General features: G+C 37.0%; 1 protein-coding gene across 1 annotated transcript in view; it reads left to right on the forward strand.

Annotated features, from left to right (window-relative positions):
- The window catches only part of PTPN4 (protein tyrosine phosphatase non-receptor type 4), a 210,422-nt gene extending 202,153 nt beyond the window's left edge, over positions 1-8,269 (forward strand). The window contains exons 25-27 of the mRNA XM_049773139.1: positions 96-244; positions 2,821-2,956; positions 6,853-8,269. Coding sequence (XP_049629096.1) covers positions 96-244; positions 2,821-2,956; positions 6,853-6,939 — 372 coding nt within the window. The 3' untranslated portion in view covers positions 6,940-8,269. The remainder of the gene's footprint in view (positions 1-95; positions 245-2,820; positions 2,957-6,852) is intronic.
- The last annotated feature ends 7,729 nt before the right edge of the window (positions 8,270-15,998 follow it).

Consider the following 15,998-nt stretch of genomic DNA (forward strand, 5'->3'; position numbering starts at 1 on the left):
TTGGTAGGAGGTTCTTTTCTTCTAAAACTAAGTTATTTCTATTTAGACAATTTCTCTGTCAAGATATATAATTTTGTTTATTTGTTTATACTTAGAAAAATGAGAGTCGTCAACTCACTCAGATCCAATACATAGCCTGGCCTGACCATGGAGTACCTGATGATTCTAGTGACTTTCTGGATTTTGTTTGTCATGTACGAAATAAGAGGGCTGGCAAGGAAGAGCCTATTGTTGTTCATTGCAGGTAATCTATTTCCTTTTCTTAGGAATGATAGCTCATTGGATATATCATTATCTTTAAAAGTGGGTAATATATGTATTTTATTTTGTCCTTAAGTTGTGATTCTCACTGTGATGGAGCTCAAAATTGTTTTGATAGTTGAAGACAACATATGACTTATTGTTCATTGTAAGAAATTAAAAAAAAAAAATTATCATTGGGTGGCCGGAGAGATAGCATGGAGGTAAGTAAGGCATTTGCCTTGCATGCCGAAAGTTGGTGGTTCGAATCCCGTATGGTTCCCTGAGCCTGCTGGGAGCGATTTCTGAGCATAGAGCCAGGAGTAACCCCTGAGCACTGCCCAGTGTGTCCCAAAAACCAAAAAAAAAAAAAAAAAATTATCATTAAATGGATTCTTTGAAGGTTCTATTTCATAGTTTTAAATCTCTGAAATTGTACTTATAATTGATGGTCTCTGAAATCTGATGAAATTACATTCTTTTCTTTTTCTTTTTCTTTTTTTTTTGTTTCTGGGTCACACCTGGCAGTGCTCAGGGGTTATTCCTGGCTCTGCGCTCAGAAATTTTTGGCAGGCTCAAGGACCATATGGGATGCCAGGATTCGAACCACCGTTCTTCCGCATGCAAGGCAAATGCCCTACCTCCATGCTATCTCTCCAGCCCAAGATGTTCATTTTGTACAAGGCAAAACTCAATTTGATGGCAGTTATCCCTTGTGGTCTGCCCAGCTCACCAGGAGTGATTCCTGAATATATAAAGCCATAAGTACCTCCCCGCCTTAGCATGACCATGTATCATCCAAAAGCCAAAAAAAAAAAAAAATTCTAAATTCTATTCCTGGTATTATATGTCTACCCCTATCTACCCCAGTCTCGCTGGATGTAGCCTGGTAGTCCCTGCCATCACAAAGTCTATGCAGCACTAATCTTTCAGGCCTATACCACTAGCCAAATATTGTTGAGGGGTTCCTCCTCAAAATATGGGAATCTAGCCTCGAAGGACTCCGCCCATTTTCAGCTTATTTGATTTTTTACCCCATTCTATTGCTTTTCTTTCCTTCAAACAAAACCACATAACTTGAACCATTTAGCCGCCTCTCAAATAGAGGGGGAAATAAGGGAGGGTACCAGGGCCAAACAGATATATGATCACTAGTAGTAAGCTAGACACAGAGGGGACCACCTACTCTAGCAGCCCAGGGGGGGATATGGATTGCAGAAAGGGAACAGGGGTGGAAGGAAGACAAATTTGATGATGGGAATTCCCCTGATTCAATGTAAATATGTACCTACAATACTACTGTGAAAGATATGTAAGCCAATATGGTCAAAATAAAAATTAAAATAAAAATAAAAATATGGGAATCTAACTTTTTAATATAGTATTTTTTTTTTTTGGATCAGGAGTTCATTCAGGAATACATAATTTTGCATATACTGGGATCTAAATTCAAACACCGCCCCTCCTCCCCAAGTGTCTTCACCACTATCAAGGGTAGCCTTGCAAGTTTCCAAGAACTATTATATCCCCAGATCCAGGTGACTATATAGCATTTGGTATGAGCCCTGCCTCCTGAACACTGTTTGGGAAATCCCACCCCAGATAATATTTTTATAAGGAAAAATGGGAGAGGAAGGAGACAGATTAAAACCACTTAATCTGTATTAAATGTTCAGTTTTTTAATTTTCTAGTTTGCTACTTTCTAATATAAAATAGTAAGATAAATTATTTTCTTGGGTCATTCATTGATGGAGGAGCACTGACCACTACTGGTGGATTTTAAGTTAGAATATTGTATTCTGGGGTCAAAGAGATAGCATGGAGGTAAGGCATTTGTTTGCCTTTTATGCAAAAGGATGGTGGTTCGAATCCCGGCATCCCATATGGTCCCCCGTGCCTCCCTGGGGCGATTTCTGAGCTTAGAGCCAGGAGTAACCTCTGAGCACTGCTGGGTGTGACCCAAAACCAAAAAAAAAAAAAAAAAAGAATATTGTATTCTTACTCTGTTATGAAAGATTTGAAAACCACAATGCCTAAATAAAATAAGTATGTTAAAGGTGAAGTGCTTGGGGCCAAAGTGATAGCACAGTGGTAGGGCATTTGCCTTGCACTCGGCCGATCCAGGACGGAACTGGGTTCAATCCCCAGCATCCCATATGGTCCCCTAAGCTTGCCAGGAGCGATTTCTGAGTGCATAGCCAGGAGTAACCCCTGAGCACTGCCTTGTGTGGCCCCAATTTTTTTTGGGGGGGGTTTTGGGTTTTGGGTCACACCCGGCAGCACTCAGGGGCCACTCCTGGCTCTATGCTCAAAAATCGCTCCTGGCAGGCTCAGAGGACCATATGGGATGCCAGGATTTGAACCACCATCCTTCGGTATGCAAGGCAGACACCCTACTTCCATGCCATCTCTCTAGCCCCCAAAATTATTAATTTTGAGATAGAAAAAATAAAGATGAAGTGCTCTACTGCTTGTGTTATTTATTATTAAGTATACTTTGATTTTCTATAAGACGTAAAGCAACCCAAGTTTAGCAGCAATAGTATACATAAGACCTTGCAAATATCTGTCATCTTCAGTGCAGGGATTGGAAGAACTGGGGTTCTCATTACTATGGAAACAGCCATGTGTCTCATTGAATGCAATCAACCCGTTTATCCACTGGACATTGTAAGAACAATGAGAGATCAACGAGCCATGATGATTCAAACACCTGTAAGTACTATATTTTTATGTTTGTATAGTTTTTGTATTTGGGACTCACACCCAGCAATGCTCAGGGATTACTCCTAGCTCTTTATTCAGGAGTTACACTTGGAATGGCAAGGCAGGGACCATATCAGATTCCAAGAACCAAACTCAGGTTAGCCATGTGCAAGGCAAATGCCCTATATTTACTGTACTCCAATCCCCTATTTGTATCTTTTGTAAATTCTTGGTTCTAATCACCCTGTCACTGGGTTGGCAAATACTTTTTAAAATCAAATCTGTACCGCTGCTTGTTTATCAATAAAGTTTTATTGGAATATTATTATGTTCTTTAGTTTTCTTAGTGTTTGTAGCTACTTTCATACTCTAATAGTTGAGAAGTTTCACTTGGTATCTTGTAATCTGTTGCAAAATCTAAAATGCTTACTATCTTATCTTTAAACATAAGAAGTTAGAGAAAAAGGGGCGGGAGCAATAACACAGCAGTAGGGCCTTGTACATGGCCTACCTGTGACAGACTTAGGTTCAATTGCCTGCATTCCATATGATCCCCTGAGCCTGCCAAGAACAATTTCTGAGTGCAGAGCCAGGAGTAACCCCTGAGCACCACCAGGTGTGGCCCAAAAAAGAAAAAAAAAGAACTTACAGCAACAAAACAAACTCAAAATTTGCTTACAAATCTATTATATTCTACAATGAATGAATTTTAGAATCAATGAAATTAGTTTTTTTTAACTCATATATGTCAGCATTATTGATGGCATTGAGGTTACTAAAGAGAATTGATTAACGTGACCTTTCGTGAGCATGATTTTTGATTTGGGTACCACATTTTGTGGCATTCGGGTTATTCCTTAGTCTAACTGCAGGAATTACTGTTGGTTACGCTCAAGGAACCATGTGGGATGCCAGAGTTTGAACCTGGGTCAGCTGCGTATAAGGCAAGCACCTTATCCCTGTAATATCTGTCCACCCCAACTTAGTCATTTGTTAAATAATCAATTGAGAAAATTTCAAGCATACCCAAAAGTAACACATACTAAATAGCACATTGAGTGCTTAGGCCCAATATATTAATATTAATCCCAAATGATATTTATGTTTCCCATTGATTCATAAGAATCTTATTTGTTTTGCTTTATTCTTGGACCATACCCAGCAGTGCTGAGAGCTTAGCTTGCTCCTGGCTCTGCACTCAGGGATCATATCTGGCAGGGCTCTGGAGATCATATAGGGTATTAGGAATTGTTTCAGGGACTGTCACGTGCAAGGCAAGTGCCCTACCCATGCTGTACTGTCTCTCCAGCCACAAGAATCATTTTTGTTTGTTTTTGAACCACACCCAGTGGGCTCTCAGGGGTTAGTCCTGGCTCTGTGGTCAAATATCAATCCTAGCAGGCATGTGGGAATCAAACCTGGGTCCAGCCTGGGTCGCATGCATGCAAGACAAACACCCTATTGTATGCTATCACTCTGGCTCCAAGAATTATCTTTTTATAAAATACTTAGTTTAGTTCAGTATACCTAAAATATCATTACAACATATAATCAACAGTAAAGAAAATTTATGTTTTTATTATTCTTATTTATAAAAATAGCATAGTTTTAGAGTTTATCCTAATTAAGTTAAGGTTATAAACTTGATTTACAAGACTGCATATGTTTTTATTCCTTTGATACTTTGCATTTCCTTGCCCTATTCTATTTACCACAGATAAATAAGATCATTCAGTAAATACTTTCTTTTGACTTACTTTACTTAACATGCTATCCTCCAGTTCTACCCAAATTACAGTAAATTGCATAATCTTATCATTCTTTTTTTTTTTTTTTTTTTTTTTTTTTGGGCCACACTCTGTGACGCTCAGGGGTTACTCCTGGCTATGCGCTCAGAAGTTGCTCCTGGCTTCTTGGGGGACCATATGGGATGCCGGGGGATTGAACCGTGGTCCGTCCTAGGCTAGCGCAGGCAAGGCAGGCACCTTACCTCCAGCGCCACCGCCCGGCCCCAATCTTATCATTCTTACTGCTGCATAATCCAATTTGTATAGGTACTAAAATATATATATATATATTCATTATATATTTCAATAATATGTATAATCTATGTATTTATTATCATGCAGATACCTGAATTAATTTCATATCCTAATTATTGTACTAAATGCTACAGTGAATAATGGTATGCTTATAAGCTATTGTGAACGAATGCCTTTGTGTCATAAATATAGGAGCCCAGCTCATTTAAAAAAAAAGAATAAGGGGTCAGAGCGGTAGCACAAGTCATAAGGGGTCTGCTTTGCACATGCTAACCTAGGATGGACTGCGGTTCGATCCCCCGGCATCCCACATGGTCCCCCCCCCCCCAAACCAGAGCAATTTCTGAGTGCGTAGCCAAGAGTAACCCCTGAGCGTCACCGGGTGTGGCCAAAAAATCAAAAATTATATATATACAATTATATATATTAAAAAAAGAATAAAAAAAGGGAAAAGATAAATTTAGGAGCCCAAAAGTGAAATTGCGTTATATACCTAGGTTGTTTCTTTCTTTTCTGAAAAATTTCCAAAAAATATTTCTACCAGCATTGAATAAGACTTTTTTTTTTTTTTTTTTTTTTTTTTGGTTTTTGGTTTTTGGGCCACACCCGGTGACGCTCAGGGGTTACTCCTGGCTATGTGCTCAGAAGTCGCTCCTGGCTTGGGGGACCATATGGGACGCCGGGGATTGAACCGCGGTCCGTCCAAGGATAGCGCAGGCACCTTACCTCTAACGCCACCGCCCGGCCCCACCTTGCTTATTTTAACTTAACAAAATATCCTGGAATCATATTTTAAAGGATAATAGACTTATTTCTTTGCCTCCCTGCTATAGCAATTATATCCCACCATTACATCATACCATAAATTGTTAGTCTTTCATTGATAGCTCTATCTGTTAGTTTTACATTTAAGTTTTTATAATCAGCAGTGAAAAGAATATATTTATACTCATTTATAAGTATATATTTTCAACCTGTTTTCCAGCTTACCTTGTTTTTCCATTTGTTTGTTTGTTTGTTTGTTTGTATGCCTGGCAGTGCTCAGGAACTATTCCTAGCTAGTGGTCAGGGACCATTTTGATAGTGCTCAGGGGACCATTCAGTGCTTGGGATTAAGCCCAGGCTTCCTTCATGCAAAGCATGTGCTCCAATCTATAACCTGTCTTTTGAATAGAATCTGACTTTCCTCACTTCTAATGAGATTGATGGGCAATAGGTGAATTAGTGGCGGAAGCGATAGCACAGTGGTAGGGCATTTGTCTTGCATGCTGCTGGCCCAGGACAAACCCGGGTTCAGTTCCCAGCATCCCATATGGTCCCCCTAGCCTGCAGAAACAATTTCTGAGTGCAGAGCCAGGAGTAACCCTGAGCACCTCTGGGTATGGCCCAAAAACCAAAAAAAAAAAAAGGTAAATTAATGTATCTTGCTAGATGCTGCCAAATTTTCATCAATGGGTACCAGAGTACTTGACATCCCTACCAATAATGTCTGAGTGTTGCCAACAGAAAGACAGCTTTTTTATGTGCTGCCTTCTACAGAAAATGATATATCTGCATTTTTGTTTTGTTTTGTTTTGTTTTTTGTGGTTTTTGGGTCACACCCGGCAGTGCTCAGGGCTTACTCCTGGCTTCATGCTCAGAAATTGCTCCTGGCAGGCACGGGGGACCATATGGGACGCCGGGATTCGAACCGATGACCTTCTGCATGAAAGGCAAACGCCTTACCTCCATGCTATCTCTCCGGCCCCATATATCTGCATTTTTATTTTGAATTGTCTTTTGTGTAAACGAGTCAAGTGATGTTTGCCTGTCTTGTTTTCTAGTTTTTCTGATCAGTTCTGTTTTTTGTATTTTATTTTTCAGAGCCAATACAGATTTGTATGTGAAGCTATTTTGAAAGTATATGAAGAAGGGTTTGTTAAACCGTTAACATCGTCATCAAATAAATAAGGAATGCAAAAGGTCTGGGATATGAGATGGGAAACTGCTTTTCCTCATATTCTGTGCCATACTTCTGCTTGCAGGAAATGGCATCTAAATAAAAGAAGAACTCAGAAACTGAAAACTTCAGCACTGTTGCACTTTATGTTTTAAAAAAATATCACTCTTAAAGTCTATAACTCGTGTTTGAAGACTATTTCATGCTTTGCTCCGAACAAATAGTGAATAACTGTGTATGTTCAGGGTAATTTATGAAATTTTGTGGTGGTGCCATGTAGTCCCTTTCTAGTAGAATTGCCACAAACCAGGCTCAGAATTCTCATCATCTCTGTTACACACCTGTATCTTGAAAGCAAAAAGAAGTAAACATCAGGAGTCAGCTCTGGTGTTTTCTAATGATTTATGTATTTATGATACTGATTACTAGATTTTATTTTTAAAATGTTAGCAATATTATTCTCAATATTAGCCAGTACACTGCCTATGGATGCAGCACATCTTCCCCTACTCTCCCCCTATAGAGACCTGCTGTTCATAAGAAGAAAGGTGAAATTTGCTTTTCCCAGGAAATGCTGCATATTGTCATTTACCAGCATCTTATAGAAAGTATAAATATGAATCTACAGTTTTCCTTGGATTTAATAATGTAACATATTTATCATAAAGTTGGCTTATTCCAAATGTAATTTCACATACTTGATGTAATGGAATGCATGCATCATGTCTTAACCCCTTAAGTGCCTTGAGACGTCTTTGTATGTCTAATGAAAAGGCACTCATTTGACCCCAGTAGGAGGTATGTATGTAAATTGTATATTTATGTTCTTATGAAGCATTTTGAATCATCAGTTCACAATGTTAAATGCAGCTTCTTGTATTGAGTCACCTAGTCAGAAGGTGAAGGCAATTCTGTTTCTTATTCAGTTACTGGATTTTGCCATAGGAAAGATCATTTGTATCCTGCTGAATGAGCTCTCTGCTGCTATGGAATTGTTTGATATCTGCACATCCCTTTCCAAAGGGACAAGAATTACAGTTTAGCAGCCCAAGTTTAAAAGTCACTTATTCTTTAAATTTTATATTTATTTTATCTCTGACTTTAGGAATGGCATCTAATATGCACGTTAAAGTAAAACATTGATACTCTAAAATTAGAACAGTCAACTGTGATTTATTTCTATCACTTAATTATTACTCTTCAGAACCCATTTTGGTTTAGATTCAGTTTGATCACAATGGTCCTTCTGGTTGAGACACTTCAAGCAAGGAATGAAACATTACTGACTTACTTCCAAGTATAATTCGTCAATAAATGAAATGAGGATCCTGTTGTATTTTATGAATGATTAAATACTCCAGTCTATATGAACTTACTGAGCTATGAACATATTAATATGGCAAGTTTTGATCTGTCTGGTGGAGAATTTGATTCCCTTTAAGAATGTGTGTTTCCCTCTTAAATTTTTTTAAATCTACTGCTTTAAGATAGAACTTTAAAAACTGCCCAGTTTCAACATAAATGGAAATTCGATCCCCTATTGAAATGTTATATTACACGATTATTTTTATGGTTTGGTTAAAGTAGATTAATTTACTAGCAATTTTTAAATATTTTGTCTGAACTTAATAAAACTTAGAGTTGAGTAGTTGACATATTAGAATACCATTTAATATGAGGATGAATATACATTTTAAAAACTTGTGGGGGGCCACTCCTGGCTCTGCACTGAGAAATTACTCCTGGCAGGCTCGGAGAACCATATATGATGGTGGGGATCAAGCCGGTTCAGCCACGTGCAAGGCAAATGCCCTACCACTGTGCTATTGCTCCAGCCCCCACATTTTAAAATCTTAAGTAATCTGAGTATTATTACTTCAGATATTCAAATTCCATAATAATACATAATAAATTTTAAGAAGTTCCTAAAAAAAAAAAAAAAAAAAAAGAAGTTCCTAAACATACCCAGATGCCAAATAAATTATTGTATTAAAATATTTTAAGAAAAATTAAATATAACCTTTATGTCAAAGAGAAATTCTCTTTATTTCTGGATTTTATAGTCAAAGCAGTATAACTTAATAAATAACTATAGTTTTATTTTAACATTCCATTCTTTATCCATGAAAATAAAAAGTACTTAGGCTGCTATATAACATCAGAATAGATTAAAAAGTGAAAAATCAAATTGTAGAGTTAGGGAGTGTCTATAGGACTAATACTATTTGAGTAGTTGTTTATACCTGAATTAAGAAAGTTAATCTGTTCTGTTGTATAAAAATAACATTTGTATAGATGTAAATGAAAATGTCATAGTTGATATGTTCTGTAATTTAGAGCTTTATTTACACCTTTGAGATTAACTGAAATAATTTGTTGGCAATGAACTATGTCGCCTTTTTATTTTCACAGTGAAATTACTTGATTCAGGCATTCGGTGTTGAACACCAATCCCAAACAGTGTCCATTCCCTCAACAAATGCCCCACCCACACCCCCATTTGCCTCCTACATACCAGTCTGCTTCTATAAGAGGCGCTTTAAAATATGTATGTATATATATGTGTATATGTATATATAAATTTTTGCACTGTGGTTTACTGAATTGTTGCTGATAGTTTCGTACATAACACTTTACCACCTTTCCTATGCTGCCTTTTAAATGTAAGACTTTAGATGATATTATATTAGAACCTAAAATTAACATTTAAGTTCTAATACATGTTTTTCATCTGGAATACCTTCTGTCAGTATGTACAGAAAGATCCCCTTTGTTTTGTTTATTTTGTTTGGGGGCCACAGTTGGTGGTGCTCAAGGGGGTTACTCCTGGCTCTATGATCAGGAATCACTCCTGGCAGGTGCAGTGAACCATATGGGATTCCAGGATAGAACCCAGGTCAACAGCTTACCAGGTAATGTCCTACCAACTGTACTATCACTTTGGCCCCCCCAAGATCTGCTTTTTAAAACACTCTAAACTATTGGACTCTCAAAGTTTTAAGTAAATTGCCCCTAAAATGAGTACTATCCATAACACATAGCCTTTTGTTGTTGTTGTTGTTGTTGTTTTTGTTTTTGGGCCACACCCAGCAGTGCTCTGGGGTTACTCCTGGCTGTCTGCTCAGAAATAGCTCCTAGCAGGCACGGGGGACCATTATAGGACACCAGGATTCGAACCAACCATCTTTGGTCCTGGATTGGCTGCTTGCAAGGCAAATGCCGCTGTGCTATCTCTCCGGGCCCATAAGCCTTTTTTTTTTTTTTAACTGTTTATCAATCTAAATAGTATTTCAGAAATTTCACTTTTGTGCAACAAGTAGTTACTTTGAAGTTCTATTCAGATTTATGTTGTATTGTGATAAAAATTCCAAATTGCTCCCTCTCCTCCACTAAGGTGCCAGGGATCAAATCCAGGGCTTAATGCCTGCAAGACAAGTGAAAAATGCCAAATTTATGTGTGTGTGTGTTTGGGTCAAACCCGACAGTCCTCAGGCTCAAGTGTAGAGCGCTCCTGGCTCTACACTCAGAAATCACTCGTGGCAGGCCTGGGGAACTGTATGGGATGTCGGGATTCGAACCACCATCCTTCTGCATGCAAGGCAAATGCCCTACCTCCATGCTATCTCTTCAGCCAGTGCCCTCACTCTACACACACATACATACTCAAGAAGTCAATGTTGACTTATTATGAGAAGCAGAAATAGATATTGATGATTCAAGAATCTTTTTAAATGCTGAGAACTGTGTGTTGAAAATCTCCAATTTAGAGTTGTTTTACCATGCTTATTTTAGTTGTTCATCTGATTTATGTCAGCACTGATTGTCAGTGTATGTAAGATGAAGACTATTTTGGAATATAATTCAGGAAAAGAAGAATTGGTAATTCACTTGTTAAATCAATACATCCACTCAAACTTGAATAGTTTAAGAAATAATTTCTTTGTATGAATCACTAATACAAATAATAAGAGGGGAGGAAAGAGTAATCATTTTGATTAAGTGTAAAGAAAAAATATATATGAAACTAACAGTAAATGTATATAGAAAGGTATGATAAACCATTAAGACAGTTACTTGAAGGTTCCAAGTGTATAGAAATAATTTGGAATTTATATGTGTTTCACAAAGGCTAATGCTAACATACTTGGGGGTAAGGCTCATTTAACTTGTAGAGTTATATATAATCTGTTGGCAGATATAATGTATTCTAATCAAACATTTTAGCAAAACTTTCCTCTAAAGGTACTATTACATGAGAGCTTAAAAACTTGATAATTCCTGCTTCAGTTATAATATTTGTGAATTCATGCATTATGAAATAGTTTATTTTAGCTCAAGAATTATACTCAGGCAGTATTTTCACTTAAAAACTATGATTTTTTTTTTTTTATGGTTTTTGGGCCACACCGGTGGTGCTCAGGGGTTACTCCTGGCTGTCTGCTCAGAAATAGCTCCTGGCAGGCACGGGGGACCATTTGGGACACCAGGATTCGAGCCAACCACCTTTGGTCCTGGATCGGCTGCTTGCAAGGCAAACGCCACTGTGCTATCTCTCCGGGCCCTATGATTATCTTTATACAATAATTTAGAAGTTAAGTAGGTTAAGGGCTGGGCATGTGGCTCAATTGATAGAGCATGACATGTCTTTCATATGTGAGGCCCCAAGTTTGGTTTGATCCTCAGACCTCAACATGGTCTGGGTGTGGCTCTAACAATTTTTTAAAAATTAATAATCCTAATTAGTACCCCGCTCAGTTTGCTAATCATGATTCACTGATAGAACATAAGCTTTTGTAAGATGTATATTCTCACATACATGCCATAAGAAACTTTGAGATGCAAATGTTAGACTATTTAAAAAGCACTTAAGACATAGAATTAAGACTTAAAATATATAGTCACTTGTAACCAATAGTTATGTTCACTTGAACACATAGTATAATTAAAACATTACTATTTTATAATACCGGAAAGGGAGAAAGAAGCAATGTTCTATTATTTCTTGGATATTTAAGAAATTCTGTTGGTGGGGCCAGAGCAATAGCACATCGCTAGGGCTTTTCCTTGCATGCGGCTGATCCAGGACAGATCTTGGTTCGATCCCCAGCATCCCATATTGTCCCCCAGCCAGGAGCAATTTCTGAACACATAGCGAGGAGTAACCCCTGAGCATCACTGGGTGCGGCCCAAAAACCAAAAAATAAATAAAAGAAATTCTGATGGTAATGTTGCCAAAGTAGTTTTGAATTCATAAAAATTATATCACAAGAATGTGGGATATGTTTACATTTCTTATTTTTCAATAATTATTTGTAGTTAAATTTGCATTTTAAGTTGCTTAGAGTAAGCTATTAGTAAAAATTATGGTAAATGTTTGTTAGAATAACATCTCAATAATATGACAAGACAAAGATAATTTATGCCTCTGCTATCTTTTATATAAGATGCTACATCAGCAAAGTACATTAACATTGCTTGAATTCTACTTTAGTTATTCAACTACAGTATTTTGGAAAGGAGGGAGATAGGGGGATGAGGGCAAGTAAGAGAGAAAAGTCTCTTCAAAGTTATATAGCTGTTATTAAAACCCAATGTATTATTTTTATCAGATATCAATTACTGATATATTGACAAGTATTTATTAGTGTGTATGTGTAATTCATTATAGCAGAATTTATAGCAAGTGTTTTTATAAAATTCTTAGAGAATTGTATGGCTGCAAAGAAATTTGCATAATAAAATATTTTTGAGGGCTATTAGTAGATAACTTTAGCAATTTTATAAAAATTAAAAATCCCTGAGATTAGTCTCTGTATTTTATGTTTTGGGTTTAATTTACAATATCTACAGGTAATTCAGCACAAATTTATATGCTTATATGCAGTCTATATTTTTTCGGTAAGTATTTGGGCCTCTCCCAGCAGTACTCGGGACCATGCAATGTGGGGGATTGAACCCATTTAAAAAGCATGTGCTCCCTCTCTTTGAGCCATCTCCTAGGCCCAGACTTTATTACTTAAGTACAATTACCACAATAAGTTTTCAGTGGTTTAAAAAATGACCACTGTTTCAGGCAGATATCAGACATCTTATTGTAATAACCTGGTGAAGTTGTGGATAAACATCAAATACTTATCTCTGTTTTTATTATTAAATGTGCTGCTATTTACTATTTGTATGTTTTTCTATGCAGTTTACTGTTCTTAAAGTTTTGTGATCACTGTTGTTTTTATTTTAGTAATCCTAATAAGCAACTAGAAATAACTACTGAGTTGCATCCATCAACACTGACTAGATATGGTTCAGTTCATAAGTTAACCATTTTTTTCTAATCTACCAATACAGATTTACTGATACAAAGCTGTATCAATATTCCAAGTTGAAAATTAGTATTTTAGAAGAAAGTTCTAGAACCCTTAAGTTTTTCTGATATAAGAATGAAATGTTTGAAAGCTTTGTTAAGTTGTCAAAGTTTCAGCTAAATACTGTAGAATTTTTCTAGTGTGCAAATGATTCAAAAATATTTTTCTATGGACAAAATATTGAAACTGTTAACTTTTACTTCATTGCTTAAGAAGGAAACATTGGTATTTGTATGTCTTTCATGCCATAAAAAAAAGAGGAATGTATCTTTTAAATGTTACTAGAATTATAACTAGTCTCTACAGATGCTCTTTGTTTAAAAAAAGATAAGTCACCACAGTATTGAAAAGAAGGAAAGAAAAGCATCCAAAAGGAAGTTTTAGGAGAAAATTATTGTAATGTAAACATCCATTATTGAAGCAGATTTCAAAAATACATTTTTATTTTGCTTTTGATTTAATCCTATAATAGGTCATTTTAAGAAAAATTTTGCATCCTATTTTTGATCATAAATAATTAAAATCTGTACTTGAGTGGCCAGAGCAATAGCACAACAGTAGGGCATTTGCCTTGCATGCGGCTGATCTAGGATGGACCTTGGTTCAATCCCCCAGCTTCCTATATGGTTCCCCGAGCCAGGAGCGATTTCTGAGAGCAGGGTCAGGAGTAGCCCCTGAGCGTCACAGGGTGTGCCCCCCCAAAAAAAAATGAAAAAAAAATTGGATTTGAGCAGTATGAAAGAGTTTGAACATGAATGTAAACATTTTGCTATGTTACCAGAAGGGAAAGTCCCCATATTTGTCTTTGTGCCAAGCATGCAAGAGAACATTATGGGAATGTAACTTTGATGAAGACAGAACATTGTGCCTAAGATTCAGTACAGTAGTAAATATGTACAGAGGCATTAACATAGTTTTGCCTTTTAATTTCCAATATCTTAGAAAGAAAAGACCATTAAACCCAATTCTGACATACAGCAGTGGATTCTTATTTGTTTGTTTGTTTTGTTTGTTTTTGGGTCACACCCGGCAGCGCTTGGGGGTTACTCCTGGCTCTATGCTCAGAAATTGCCCTGGCAGGCATAGGGGACCATATGGGATGCCAGGATTCTAACCACCTGCATAAAAGGCAAACGCCTTACCTCCATGCTATCTCTCCGGCCCCACAGCAGTGGATTCTTTAATATTTACAGCTTATTGATTCAGCTGAAAACAAAACACCCTGCATTTTAACCCAACTTCATTCAATATCCTCTTTAAATTGTAGTCATGATTATTACTTTGGGGGGGGGGGTTTGGGTCACACCCAGCAGCACTCAGGGATTATTCCTGGGCTTTATGCTCAGAAATCTCTCTTGGCAGGCTCGGGGCACCATACGGGATGCTGGGATTTGAACCACCGAGCTTATGCATGCAAAGCAAACACCTTACCTCCATGCTATCTCTCCGGCCCCTATGATTATTACTTATTAAATATCAGTGGGGCCTTTATTATTTTGACTTCTACTTCCATTGTGCCAATTTTTGAAAATCATTCATTTTTTTTTTACAGTGAGTTTTTTGTGAAATAAATATCTTAAACTGGAGCTTCTTAAACTTTTTCAACTTCTTCCCCTTTGACTCAAGAAATTTTTAGGGGTTGGAACAATATTCTAGTAGATAGGGTGTTTGCCTTGCAAGCTACCTACCCAGATTTGATCTGAATCCACATATGGTCGGTCCCCTGAGCACTGCTAGGAATAACCCCTGAGCACCATCAGGTGGTAACACACACACACACACAATTTTAGCAGCCCTATTTTAAAACATTTTTTAAAAGTTGCATACCCCCCCAGGAACATTGTGTAAGCCCATCTGGAGTCACAAACCACATTCAGGATGAGAAACCTTAAATAGCTATAAATAACTTTCCTTCATTGTTAAATTGTTTTGTTTTGGGGCTATACCCAGTAATGCTCGGGATGATATGGATACCAGGGATCGAACCCTGGTTGGCTGTGTGCAAGGGAAACCCACTACTAGCTGTGCTATCACTCCAGCTCCCACATTGTTAAAAATTCTTACAGGAGTAATGTCAGGCTCTTTTATGCTGGAATTTTTAAATTTTTAGCAGTTATTACTTGTGATAAGCATATTAACGACTTAATCTGCTTATAATCCTAAGATCCAAGTACGCACTGGCTTGTGGTTTCCCCAAATCCTTTATAAGCAGAGTTGTGATCATTTCATCTTTCTCTTAAGGAATTATTTTTAGTTTCTATTTCTGAAAATTTGTGTTGTAGTTCATTTTCTTCCCAGGCAAGAAAGTTTCAGGCTATTTCTGCAGTTCTTTAGTAGCCATCTTTTTCCATCCTTCAGTGAGTTGACCAGATTATTTTTTCATGTATTATGTAGAGCAAATCAATTTTAATGCTTAAATTGATTTCTTGAAATTCAGGTAGCAGCACTTTATTTCATACTACTGAGTTAATATATATATTTGCAAATGAAAGTTATGATGGATTATTTACATAGAGCTCATTGGATAGGACCCAAGTTTAAATGCTTTACAGTGGCCTGATAATTTGATCTCAATAGATAGCTTGTGTGATTTTAGCTTTGCCATTTCTGTAACTTAGTTACAATAAAGGCTACCCAGTTAACTGGTCTTGCTGGACTCTTGAGTTCTCTGCTAACTTTAATCGAATTTGTTTTATTAAAGTCATTTT

The sequence above is a fragment of the Suncus etruscus genome, chromosome 5, assembly GCF_024139225.1.
Source record: "Suncus etruscus isolate mSunEtr1 chromosome 5, mSunEtr1.pri.cur, whole genome shotgun sequence".
Taxonomy (NCBI): Eukaryota; Metazoa; Chordata; class Mammalia; order Eulipotyphla; family Soricidae; genus Suncus; species Suncus etruscus.